The sequence below is a fragment of the Stenella coeruleoalba genome (assembly GCF_951394435.1).
Source record: "Stenella coeruleoalba genome assembly, chromosome: 4".
NCBI lineage: Eukaryota > Metazoa > Chordata > Mammalia > Artiodactyla > Delphinidae > Stenella > Stenella coeruleoalba.
Genome location: NC_137149.1, coordinates 118,662,836 through 118,676,225, shown reverse-complemented (window position 1 = coordinate 118,676,225; position 13,390 = coordinate 118,662,836). Strand labels below are relative to the sequence as shown.

The 13,390-nt window shown below is 36.9% G+C and overlaps 1 protein-coding gene across 5 annotated transcripts in view; it reads left to right on the top strand.

Moving 5' to 3' along the window:
* Positions 1-13,390, top strand: part of ARFIP1 (ARF interacting protein 1) — a 135,289-nt gene that overhangs the window by 84,984 nt on the left and 36,915 nt on the right. For all 5 annotated transcript variants that reach the window (XM_079920983.1, XM_079920984.1, XM_079920985.1 and 2 more), the window contains 2 exons: positions 4,214-4,435; positions 11,888-12,045. In XM_079920983.1, the coding sequence (XP_079777109.1) occupies positions 4,214-4,435; positions 11,888-12,045 (380 nt within the window). The remainder of the gene's footprint in view (positions 1-4,213; positions 4,436-11,887; positions 12,046-13,390) is intronic.

The following is a 13,390-nucleotide window of genomic DNA, read 5'->3' as shown; positions in this document are numbered from 1 at the left end:
GTGTTTTCATTGTCATTTGTCTCTAGGTATTTTTTGATTTCCTCTTTGATTTCTTCAGTGATCTCTTGCTTATTTAATAATGTATTGTTTAGCCTCCATGTGTTTGTGTTTTTTACGTTTTTTTCCCTGTAATTCATTTCTAATCTCATAGCGTTGTGGTCAGAAATGATGCATGACATGATTTCAGTTTTCTTAAATTTACTGAGGCTTGATTTGTGACCCAAGATGTGATCTATCCTGGAGAATGTTCCATGTGCACTTGAAAAGAAAGTGTAATCTGCTGTTTTTGGATGGAATGTCCTATAAATATCAATTAAATCTATCTGGTCTGTTGTGTCATTTAAAGCTTCTGTTTCCTTATTTATTTTCATTTTGGATGATCTGTCCATTGTTGTAAGTGAGGTGTTAAAGTCCCCCACTATTATTGTGTTACTGTCAATTTCCTCCTTTATACCTGTTAGCAGTTGCCTTATGTATTGAGGTGCTCCTGTGTTGGGGGCATATATATTTATAATTGTTATATCTTCTTCTTGGATTGGTTCCTTGATTATTATGTAGTGTCCTTCCTTGTCTCTTGTAACATACTTTTTATTAAAGTCTATTTTATCTGATATGAATATAGCTACTCCAGCTTTGTTTTGATTTCCATTTGCATGGAATATCTTTTTCCATCCCCTCACTTTCAGTCTGTATGTGTCCCTAGGTCTGAAGTGGGTCTCTTGTAGACAGCATATATATGGATCTTGTTTTTGTATCCATTCAGTGAAGAACGTATCCATTCATTCTTTTGGTTGGAGCATTTAATCCATTCACGTTTAAGGTAATTATCAATATGTATGTTCCTATGACCATTTTCTTAATTGTTTTGGGTTTGTTTTTGTAGGTCCTTTCCTTCTCTTGTGTTTCCCACTTAGAGAAGTTCCTTTACCATTGCTTGTAGAGCTGGTTTGGTGGTGCTGAATTCTCTTAGCTTTTGCTTGTCTGTAAAGCTTTTGATTTCTCCATTGAATCTGAATGAGATCCTTGCTGGGTAGAGTAATCTTGGTTGTAGGTTCTTCTTTTCATCACTTTAAGTATATCATGTCACTCTCTTCTGGCTTGTGGAGTTTATGCTGAGAAATCAGCTCTTAACCTTATGGGAGTTCCCTTGTATGTTATTTTCGTTTTTCCCTTGCTTCTTTCAATAATTTTTCTTTGTCTTTAATTTTTGCCAATTTGATTACTATGTGTCTCAGCATGTTTCTCCTTGGGTTTATCCTGTATGGGACTCGCTGCACTTCCTGGACTTGGGTGGCTATTTCCTTTCCCATGTTAGGGAAGTTTTTGACTATAATCTCTTCAAATATTTTCTCTGGTCCTTTCTCTCTCTCTTCTCCTTCTTGGACACCTATATTGCAAATGTTCTTGTGTTTAATGTTGTCTCAGAGGTCTCTTAGGCTGTCTTCATTTCTTTTCATTCTTTTTTCTTTATTCTGTTCTGCAGCAGTGAATTCCACCATTCTGTCTTCCAGGTCACTTATCCATTCTTCTGCCTCAGTTATTCTGCTATTGATTCCTTCTAGTGTAGTTTTCATTTCATTTATTGTATTGTTCATCTCTGTTTGTTTGTTCTTTAATTCTTCTAGGTCTTTGTTAAACATTTCTTTCATCTTCTCGATCTTTGCCTCCATTCTTTTTCCGAGGTCCTGGATCATCTTCACTATCATTATTCTGAATTCTTTTTCTGGAAGGTTGCCTATCTCCACTTCATTTAGTTTTTTTTCTGGGGTTTTATCTTGTTCCTTCATCTGGTATATAGCCCTCTGCCTTTTCATCTTGTCTGTCTTTCTGTGAATGTGGTTTTTGTTCCACAGGCTGCAGGATTGTAGTTCTTCTTACTTCTGGTATATGAGGCTATCTAAGAGGCTTGATGGGAGGGACTGGTGGTGGGGTAGAGCTGACTGTTGCTCTGGTGGGCAGAGCTCTGTAAAACTTTAATCCAGTTGACTGTTGATGGGTGGGGCTGGGTTCCCTCCCTGTTGGTTGTTTGGCCTGAGGCAACCCAACACTGGAGCCTACCTGGGCTCTTTGGTGGGGCTAATGACCGGCTCTGGCAGGGCTCATGCCAAGGAGTACTTCCCAGAACTTCTGCTGCCAGTGTCCTTGTCCCCCTGGTGAAACAGAGCCACCCCCCACCTCTGCAGGAGACCCTCCAACACTAGCAGGTAGGTCTGGTTCAGTCTCCCCTGGGGTCACTGCTCCTTCCTCTGGTTCCCAATGCGCACACTACTTTTTGTGTGCCCTCCAAGTGTGTGGTCTCTGTTTCCCCCAGTCCTGTCAAAGTCCTGCAATCAATTCCCACTAGCCTTCAAAGTCTGATTCTCTAGGAATTCTTTCTCCCGTTGCCGGACCCCCAGGTTGGGAAGCCTGATGTGGGGCTCAGAACCTTCACTCCAGTGGGTGGACTTCTGTGGTATAAGTGTTTGCTAGTCTGTCAGTCACCCACCCACTAGTTATGGGGTTTGATTTTACTGTGATTGCGCCCCTCCTACCGTCTCATTGTGGCTTCTCCTTTATCTTTGGGTGTGGGGTATCTTTTTTGGTGAGTTCCAGTGTCTTCCTGTCAATGGTTGTCCAGCAGCTAGTTGTGATTCTGGTGTTCTCACAAGAGAGAGTGAGAGCACGTCCTTCTACTCCGCCGTCTTGGTTCCTCCTCTCTCTGCTTTTTAAAAAAAGAACTCCTTTATAAAAAATGTTTATTCATAAAAATCCTTAGTTGATGATAAGAGAGAATGTGTCAGCGAATTCATTTCAATTTTAAAATAGAAAAATATGAGTAGCTAAATATAAATTTATGTGTATTGACAAGGAAAAGTCTCAAGATATTCGTTCTCAGAAAAGAAATGCTCAGGATATTATGTATAGCATAGCATGGGCTCATGTTTACTTTAAGAATATTATATATGTGATTATATAGGTTTAAAGGAGAGTCTCTACTACCCATCAAACTATTAATACTTTTCTACTATTTAGTCAAATTAAAGGACGGAAGGGGAATTTCATTTTTATTTCATTCATTATTTTAACTTTTACAACAAATACTAATTCTGTGACCAAAACTTTGAGAGACATGATAAAAGAACAAATTTGCAAATTCTCAAAATTGCAAAACTTATTTACTGCTTTTCAGAATATTTTTTTAGATTTAAATGATAAGGATTATATTAATGCCCTACATTGTTACTCTAAAAATGTATTGTTGAGTAGTGAATTTGCTTGTAATTTTTTATTTCTAGCAAAAATTACTAGAAAACTTATTTTCATGTGCTCTAAAGTTAGGTACTTTAAAAAATTGTAAATTCCTATATCATTATTTCTGGGACAGAGATAGAATAACATAATTTAATTTTATCTGGGCAAAAGTAGAAGAATTCAGGAATCTGTAATCTCTACCTCTTTCTCTTTCTCTGTTCCTCCCCCCTTCCCTCCCTCCCTACCTCCTCTTTCTTCTTTCTCCTTCCTTTCTTCCCCTCATTCTTCCTACTCACACACATATACACAGCTATTTAAGGGGAAAATTGAAGGAAAAAAAACATTTGAAACCAATAGGAGAGTAGAATTTTGGTATTCTTATTATTCCTATATTAATAGTCGAGTATTGTTCTTAAATCAATGCCAAGTATCTCAGTTGTTTTCAGTAATCTACCAAAGTGCACAAAACTTGAAATATGATTATGTGAGAGAGCTCATCTGGCAGTATATACACTAGCTAGATACGTCTTAAAACTTCCTCTAATAAGTAATAGTTAAAAAACATGTCTGATAAATTTACTTTCTGGGGCTTCCCTGGTGGCGCAGTGGTTGAGAGTCCGCCTGCCGATGCAGGGGACACGGGTTCATGCCCCGGTCCGGGAGTATCCCACGTGCCACGGAGCGGCTGGGCCCGTGGGCCATGGCCGCTGGGCCTGGGCGTGTGGAGCGTGTGCTCCGCAACGGGAGGGGCCGCGACAGTGAGAGGCCCGCGTACCGCAAAAAAAAAAAAAAAAATTTACTTTCTGAGTCCTGATGAACCTCTAAGGGGGCTGACAGTTTTCCGTTTGTTAGGCTAGCTTGTTTGAAGCCAAAAATGGTGCATGCCATATGCTCCAGCATTTGCACTTTGGATTGCTGTATTACTGTTTTTTTCTTTTGTTCTTTTTTTCTTCCTAAACAAAGTATATCTTTCCACTTCTAGTGCACTCGACAGATTATCTCTGAGAAGCTGGGCCGTGGATCAAGAACTGTGGACCTTGAACTTGAAGCTCAGATTGATATATTAAGAGATAACAAGAAAAAATATGAAAATATTCTAAAACTGGCTCAGACATTGTCAACCCAGCTTTTCCAGATGGTGCATACCCAAAGGCAACTCGGAGATGCATTTGCTGACCTGAGTTTGAAGTCACTAGAACTCCATGTAAGATGATTTGAAATAACTATTGGGGGGTGAGGGGGATGAAAATGGCAATAGGAGTATACTAAGAGGTAAGTTGTTACATTTCTGATTTGCTGAATTCTTAATAAAATTGTAATCTTGTGGTGTTCTTTAAGATATTTCATATAATTTTCAAGAAGGCCCAGCTGACTTCTATCAACATAGTGGTCCAGTTGTACCCTAAAGAAGATGTCATCTGGAGGTTTCAGGGCAAGGGAACTTGGTAGAGGAAAGGAAAAAGAGTACTCAGCCTGCTAGAGCCTAGAAAGAATCATAGCTATGTATATAGCTGGGTGTGGGTAGAAAGTAAATTCAGGCACCTATTGAAAATCTCCTGCGTAGTCTCTGAATGTCCTAAGCAAAGAGTAGCTTGCTTGACTGGATTTGTGATACACTTTTACTGAAATCATTAGTGTAAAATTGTGAATTTTAGAATGAAATTACTTTTCTGTATATATCTATATAAGTATTCAGCAAAGCATTATTAACAATTTCTAATAATATCTTAAGTGACTCCTTTTATGTCTTTTTTTTCCTCACGTGGAGCCAAAAGGTACAGAAATTCCTTGCCTACAGACTTCTAACTTGCACAGTTAGATAATTTAGAGCATTAAATCATTTGATAATATCTAGTATCTTGGACAAAGAAAGTTTGGCTACAGATGACAATGTTGAGAAAAACATTGAGATTCAATTCTAACTGAGTCATTAGACAGTCAAAAAGAAGAATGAAGCTAATATTTAGGAAGCTGAGTTATCATAACAGCTGCAATTATTGAGTATCCACAATTTCAATATAATGGGCTAGGTGCTTTATAACCATTATATCATGTAATTTATCTAACGCTGCAAGAAATGTTATCCCCTGTTTATAGATGAGGAAGTTGAGGCCAAGAGAGTTTACGTAGTTTTTATAAACTCACAAAACAAATAAAAGATAGAATTGGAATTTATATCCAGGCCTTTTTGTTTCTCCATGATCTCTTTTTTTTTTAAATAAGAATTAATAGCATTTTTTAAAGTATTTATTTTTTGGCTGCGTCGGGTCTTAGTTGCAGCACACAGCGCACAGGCTCTTTGTTGAGGTGCGCAGGCTCCAGAGCAAGTGGGCTCAGTAGTTGTGGTGCATGGGCTCTCTAGTTGTGGCGTGCAGGCCCAGTTGCCCTGTGGCATGTGGGATCTTAGTTCCCCAACCAGGGATTGAACCAGTGTCCTCTGCATTGCAAGACAGATTCTTAACCACTGGATCACAAGGGAAGTCCCTTTCCATGATCTCTTGCTGTCTCTTTAAATGGAATCTTTAGATGGTCTGTGACCCAGAGAAAAATCCCCACAGTATGGAGAGAGGTAGCCAGAGTATAGGGTCTGGGGAAGTGCTGCAGTAATGTTATCACTGATGCTATATTCAGTAGAACCTATTAATTATAATAGTTAACAGAGATTGGGGACTTACTATACACCAGATACAGTGGTTTATATGTGTATTAGCTCATCTAATGCTCAGTCTTAGCTAGTAGTACTTTTATTATCTTTCTTTTACAGATGTGAAGTCCTTTTTTTTTTAAACAGAACTGAGAGGGTAATCCTCAGTATTCAAGTCCATTGGACCCAGTTTGAATTTTTGAGTTTTTTATTTGAGCATTTTTAACTCTTTGTAAGGATTGGTATTTCATGACTTTATTCTTTCTTGGAGGTCTTCCAGTGAGAAAATTTACTTATGGTTTTAATAGAATAAAACTTGTTATCTTGCAACTACCATATGGGTCCATTGGAAATCAGACACGATATGGGATCTTAATGATCCTATTTTCCTATATCTTAAAACATTTTGCTGTTTCACCATCTTAGGAATTATTTCGTTATTACTCATCAGTGTTTTCCTACCATGTTAAAAATGACTAAGACAATAAGAAAACTAAAGAATGACAGCATTGCCTAGAAGAATGATACAATAGTGAGATAAATACTTTTTGTTTGTTTGCATTGCCAAAAAGAAATCTGGAGAAACTGTTTATGTAGTTGTTTGTTTTTTTTTTAATGTTCATGCAACACAATTAAGAATTTTGGAATTTTTCATTTTTGCACATAATGGAAAGAGACTACAATACCAGATTAATACATTTCACAATTATTACACAAATCAGAAGATGACTGCAAAGAGATAGCAGTATTGACTCTTACCAATGATGGCAAAATTGGATAATATCAGTGAAATTGCGGGCTATAAGTATTCCAATGATGATATCCTATGTGAATTTTCTTAAAGAGTCATTGAATAATAATGTATTTTTAAGGACAAAAGGAAATACGGTATTGTGTTAGTCAAGATTCTCCAGAGAAACAGAATCAACAGGATACATAGCTATATAGAGATTTATTTTAAGAAATTGGTTCACATGATTGGCAAGGCTGCTACATCCAAAATCTGTAGGGTAGGCTGGCAGGCTGGAGACCCAGGAAAGAGTAGCAGTACAAGTCCAAAGGCAGTCTGCTAGCAGAATTCTTTCTTGTCCAGGGGAGGTCAGTCGTTGTTCTAGTAAGGTCTTCAGCTGATTGCATGACACCCGCTCACGTTATGGAGGGCAGTCTGCTTTACTGACAGTACACCAATTAAAATATAAGTCTCATTCGGAAACACCCTCACAGAAACATCAGAATAATGTTTGACCAAATATTTGGACACTGTGACCCAACCAAGTTGATGCACAAACTATCTCAGGTATTTTCATTTAGTTAGTTGTTCAACAGGAGCAACTCCAACAAGCCACATTTTTTTAAAGAATCTGGACCATCCTGTTTTGCTAAGAAGACATGATATTACTTCTTTTATGATGTTTATGCACCAAAATATACTTGATATATTTGTTAGTGAACAAATGCTGAAAGTAAATGTGTATACAAAAGTGATTTGAAGGAAATATATAATATAGAAATTTTTTAAAATTCATTGAATTGAACATTCTAATTGATATTTATAAATGTAAAATTAATGGTAAACTAGAACCTACTGGAGATGCATTTGAAATCTGGAATCAACATTTACAAGGAGGATATTTTTGTATCATTCAAGGTTTTCCAGAGAAAGAGCATCAGTAGGAGATACACACACACACACACACCCCCCCAAAAGATTTATTTTAAGGAATTGGCTGACACTATTATAGGGATTGGCAAGTCTGTAATCCATAGGGTAGGCCAGAAGGCTGGAAACTTGGACAAGGTTTCTGTGTTACAGTGTTAAGACGGAATTCCTTCTTCTCCAAGAAACCTCAAACTTTTGCTCTTAAGACCTTCAGCTGATTGGATGAGGCCCATCATGTTATGGAGGATAATCTCCTAAAAGCCAACTTTAAACCACATCTTCAGTGTTTATCATCGTAAATGTTGATCACATCACAAAATCTGCACCTTTGTAGCAACATGTAGACTGATGTTTGACCAAACAGCTGGACACCATAGTCTTATCAAGTGGGCACATAAAATTAACCATCACAATCCACCCTTTGTCAACTTAGCAGCACTTATATGCATCTCTTTAAACCACACTTAATCTCCAAATCGAGACAATAAAGTCTTACTTCCACCTAATGTGATATAACTATCCTGTGTACTATCAAAGACACAGCAACTCTTTCCCTAGAAGATGATGCAAAGTCCTTCCTTGGGTGAGGATCACTTTTTTCCTTGATCTCCTGAAACTTAAATACTATGGTGTTAAGTTAACAATAGCTATATGTCATGATATAAAGTTAATATATCTTATGTGATAAGGGAGGAAAGATAAGATAGGGAAGAAAACAAAGGTACTTGCTTTACACACACACACACACACACACACACACACACACACAAACATTCATAACAAAGTAAGGAAGAAATAAGAATTATAGTCCTCATTTCTACAAATGGTCACATGGTTGTAGCTTCTTCCATTACCCATTCCATACTGCATTTGTTCTCAGGTAGCACTTCAATCTGTGGTGGTTCTTTGCCTGGTGAGGTGACCCAAACCATCATTCCTGAAAGGTCCAGACCATTAGCAGTCCTTCCTGAAATGGGCTGTTGTAGTTTTCCATTGAAATTAATCACAGGACATGGTAGTAGTAAGGGATCGCCTGGGTTCCAGGCTTACTCTTCCTTACCTCCATTGTGGAGGGACAGTCCAAATTCTCCTTGGTAATCAGGATCAGTCACACCCGCCAACACAGTAACTCCCTTCTTTGCCTGTTGGTTCTTTTTGAGGAAGAGTTTATAGAGTACAGTAGTGAAGAGCTGAGGTCCACTTCCTTCCACCTTATGCCATATTAACTGAGATTTCTGGAAAATACATAGTGCAGGGGCTGGCACATAGCGGCACTAGATAAATTATGATGGTTATGATAGCTGTTGTTGAGATTGTGACATTTGGGGGTTGAGGAAGAATTTATAGATTAGTCCAGTTTCTTCATTTTCTAGAGAAACAACGAATATCCAGCAGTAAAAAAAGTCAAATCTCCTGAAGGAGATAGGAAATGATCTTTTTTTTTTTTTTTTTTTTGCTGTACGCGGGCCTCTCACTGTTGTGGCCTCTCCCGTTGTGGAGCACAGGCTCCGGACACACAAGCTCAGCGGCCATGGCTCACGGGCCCAGCCGCTCCGCGGCATGTGGGATCTTCCCGGACCGGGGCACGAACCCGCAGCCCCTGCATCGGCAGGCGGACTCTCAACCACTGCGCCACCAGGGAAGCCCAAGAAATGATCTTTTAATGAATGCCTGTCATCTGTCAGAAACTTTATACAGGTTGCCTTGTTAGACTTCCTGTCAAGCTTGTAAGGGAATTATCTTCATTTTATTAGTAAGGAAATGGAGGCCCGAAGAATTTGAGTTATTCATGAGAGACACAAATCCATTGAGTGGCAGAATCAAGATATGAATTCCCAAACTGTTTGAATTTCCAAACTGTTTGAATTTCCAAACTAGACTTTTACCGTTTCATCACATGCCTTCCTCCTAGTTCTGTTGTACCATGGCACCTTATTAAATTGCATTGTCTCAATTTAGAGGGTAACATCTACATTGAGATTAGGAAAGCTTCCACAGTCCAAATTACTATCAATTGTCAATGAGTTCTTGTGATTCTAGTTTTTTTGTATTATTGTTTAAAATAACTCATTTGTGATTAATTAGGTAATAATAACTATTACTAAAACTTGGTGTTTTAGGTCCAATCATATGCTTCTGTTATTTAGTCCTAATGTATAAGTTGAATGGGAAATGGTGGTCATTTATATTTGGTACATTTACATCTGATAAATATTGTAAATAATGTAGGAGCTGTTGAAGAGAAAAAAAGTTCAAGTGTTTTGAAACTTCATTCTCTATATATAAAGCAAGTAAATTTTTAGATCAAGGAATTGTGTTGGCCTTTCTTCTTCACTGACAGATTAGAACTACAGCCCTGCTCTTGATATGTATACCCTTTGACTATTAAAATAATGTGTAAAATACCCCTGTCCAACTGAGAATACTAAAATAACTTATCAACTAAATGAAGTTTGAGGCATGTTTTATTTTCATTGCCAAAAAAGCATATTTAATTATGTATTTATAATGCATATACATATGTATATTTATTTATTTCTAGTGTCCTTATTGTTTTGTAACATTTACTACTATATCTCTTGTACCTTACTATAAAAAAGCTTTTTTATTTTAGCCAATTAAGTTTACAAATTATGCAATAAAATCTGAAGTTTTATACACATTTTCATCACAGAATTATGGGCGAGATTTACACTCATGAAACAGAACAGCGTCCATTTACTCCTCCTGTCTGCTTTGAATTTAGGGCTGTTTTTCTCATCTGTAAATATAGGATTCCAAATTCTGCTGTATAACATATCAATCTGCAGTGATTTCATCTTACAATACTCTGTTTTTTTGTTTATTTGTTGTTAGTAAAAGCACAGCTTTCTAGGTTATATAGATCTCCCTGTGGCTAAATTAGGACTTCTGGCATTTTCAAAGTTAATGTGGAATTGTGGATGTTAAGAACTTTTAGCAATGAACAGTGTTACAGGGATATGATACAATGACATATACTTTGTTGTACAGTGAATAGAAAAACTATGATATTTATATCCAGCTCAATTTCATATTTTTCTTCCTCTTATTTGGTGATTTTTTAATTTTGCCTTTTACCTCTTAATGAACACCAAAGAAAATAAGAACAATTGTGTGAACTCTTTCTAAGTTTTTTTTTAATGTTTTCTCCTATATTCTATTTCCAGTAACATTTATTTAGTCTTCAATATTGTAACTTATCTTGTACAAATGGTGCCAAAACTCTTCAGCTTTTCTGCCTTTTTAGTTTTTACATATATTGATTGATAGTCCTCTTATGTAATCCTTATCTGCCAATATTTGCAAATCAAGGGCTCTACAATTTTGAAGACTGAGTTCCAAGTAAAGAGTTACATGGACCTCCCTTAGATGGAAAATGCTTTCAGCATAATAAAGATAATTTTACTTTCTGTATTTATTAATTATTGAATATTCTATCACCTGGAAATTTAATTGTACCTATAGCACTAATGTTAAATTTGCATCTTCTAAAATTCTACTTAATTTAATATTACATTTTTTTCAGCTGAAATTTAAAAATGTTTTTAACAAACTCACAATTCTCAAATTGAATGATATATCTTATAATAAGATATGATCAAAGTTTTTATTTGGTCAGATGTGTTCCTGATAATCTGTTAACTAATCAAACTTAGACTGAAAGCTTTCTCTGCTCAAAATTTAGAGTTAGTCCTTGCCATTCATATGTTAAGGAGTCATGTGTAATGTTTGCTAAGCTAAGACTCAGTTTATTCAGAGAAAATGAACTAAAACTGGTGTTGAGTGATCCTTCCTCAGCTGTTTGTCCAGATAGATCTGAGCTTGGGAGTCAACTGGTTGCTAAGTTTACAAAGAAATGTGTATTGTTAATATTTATACTTTAAGGAGATTCAGTCAAAACACAAAAATTACAATCTATTTTATGTCTGAAAGTTTTAGCCAATTGTTACCTAATTTGGTTGTGAAAGTTAAAGTTTCTCTGATTAATAATCTGCTATAGTTTTCTTCTTAACAGCTGTGCTTACAGTATAATAGAAACAAAATGTAGAAATGAAAGTAATTTTTCTAGTACAAAGTAGTTTCACTTTTTAAAATTATTTGATTTTAGCTATGCCTCAGAGCTGAACAATTTGGTTTATTCGACTTTTTCTGTAATTCTGTAGCTAGTTGTGATTTAGATTCCTATTTATTTATTTAAACATTGAAAGAGAAAACTTCTAAAGCTAGATTTCTAAATCAGATATTTTCCCAATAGTGATGTGTTTGAGATTTTCTTTAGTCACATTTACTAATTTGTAACTGGATAAATTAAGATGACTTTTTTGTTTTAGGAAGAATTTGGCTATAATGCAGATACACAGAAACTGCTGGCTAAAAATGGAGAAACTCTTCTAGGAGCCATTAATTTTTTCATTGCCAGTGTGAACACTTTGGTGAATAAAACAATTGAGGATACATTAATGACTGTGAAACAGTATGAAAGTGCCAGGTAGGTATAGATTTTCATTATATTGTCTGTTTTACCAGGTGGTGCATAATTTGGTTAAGGTTTTGGGTTGCAAATAAGAGAAACTGACTCTGGCCAATATGGGCAGAAAAAGAATTTATTAGGTTATAGGGTAGCCCACAGAGCTAACAGAAACGCAGGAGAACAGATTCTAGAAACAAGCAAGAACCAAAGCCAAGTTAATGCCTCAGAAGAATCTAATTAGGGTACTTGATGCTGCTACAGCTCCCATAAATAAAAATTTGTAAAAGCTCCTGAGTACTTTGCTTCATTGCGTTGAGAGTATCCGGTTGAGCGTTGGCCATGTGCCCAAACCCTGCCTGCTAGGGAATAGGGAGGTGGAGGAGCTCCCGGCTACAGCTTCCTTGGAAGAGGACAGGGCCTTGTGTTCTGCCAGGTAGATACCAGATGCCCTTTCTAATCTGGCCTAAGCCTGTCTCTTCAATCATACTACCACTACTTCCCTATAAGCAGTTACACTGCTTCCGCAACAGCCAGACTCATAGTTTCAGTTTCTCTTGAATATACTAGCTCATTTCTGCCTCCATGATTTTGTTTATGTTGGTTATTCAGATTATAACCAGGCTTCACAATCTTCCAAATTTTACCTTTTACATAAATTAAAGTATTTACCTTATATTTTCATAGTTGTTTATAATGCAGTGTTTTCATACATCTTTTTTTTTTTTTTTTTTTTGCGGTACGCGGGCCTCTCACTGTTGTGGCCTCTCCTGTTGCAGAGCACAGGCTCTGGACGCGCAGGCTCAGCAGCCATGGCTCACGGGCCCAGCCGCTCCGTGGCATGTGGGCTCTTCCTGGACTGGGGCACAAACCCGTGTCCCCTGCATCAGCAGGCGGACTCTCAACCACTGCGCCACCAGGGGAGCCCTCATACATCTTTTTATACACACACACACACACACACACACACACACAATTTATCTCATAACCATCCTGTTAGGTAAACAAAATGCATATGAATAGGTACTTAGAAATGTCTAAAAAGTAGCAGATCTACGATAGCATTTTTCAACTTTGATTCCAGGCCCAATTTTTTTCCCCCACTCATTCCTGTCCCCTTTGAGTTTTTTTCCTCTGAACACTTGATTTCTTTATTTTCTCTTATACTTTTTATAGCATAGTTGAAGATAGTGCAAACTTTACCTTTTGGATATATAACTTTACTTTTGGCCTCTTGATGTAGTTTAATGATGTGAGAAATGCCTATGAAAACTCTAAACTCATCTAGTCTTTTTGCTATTGAGTGCTTATTCTTAAGTATATATGTCCTTATGCTTTATATAGCTAAAAGCCCAAACCACTTGGA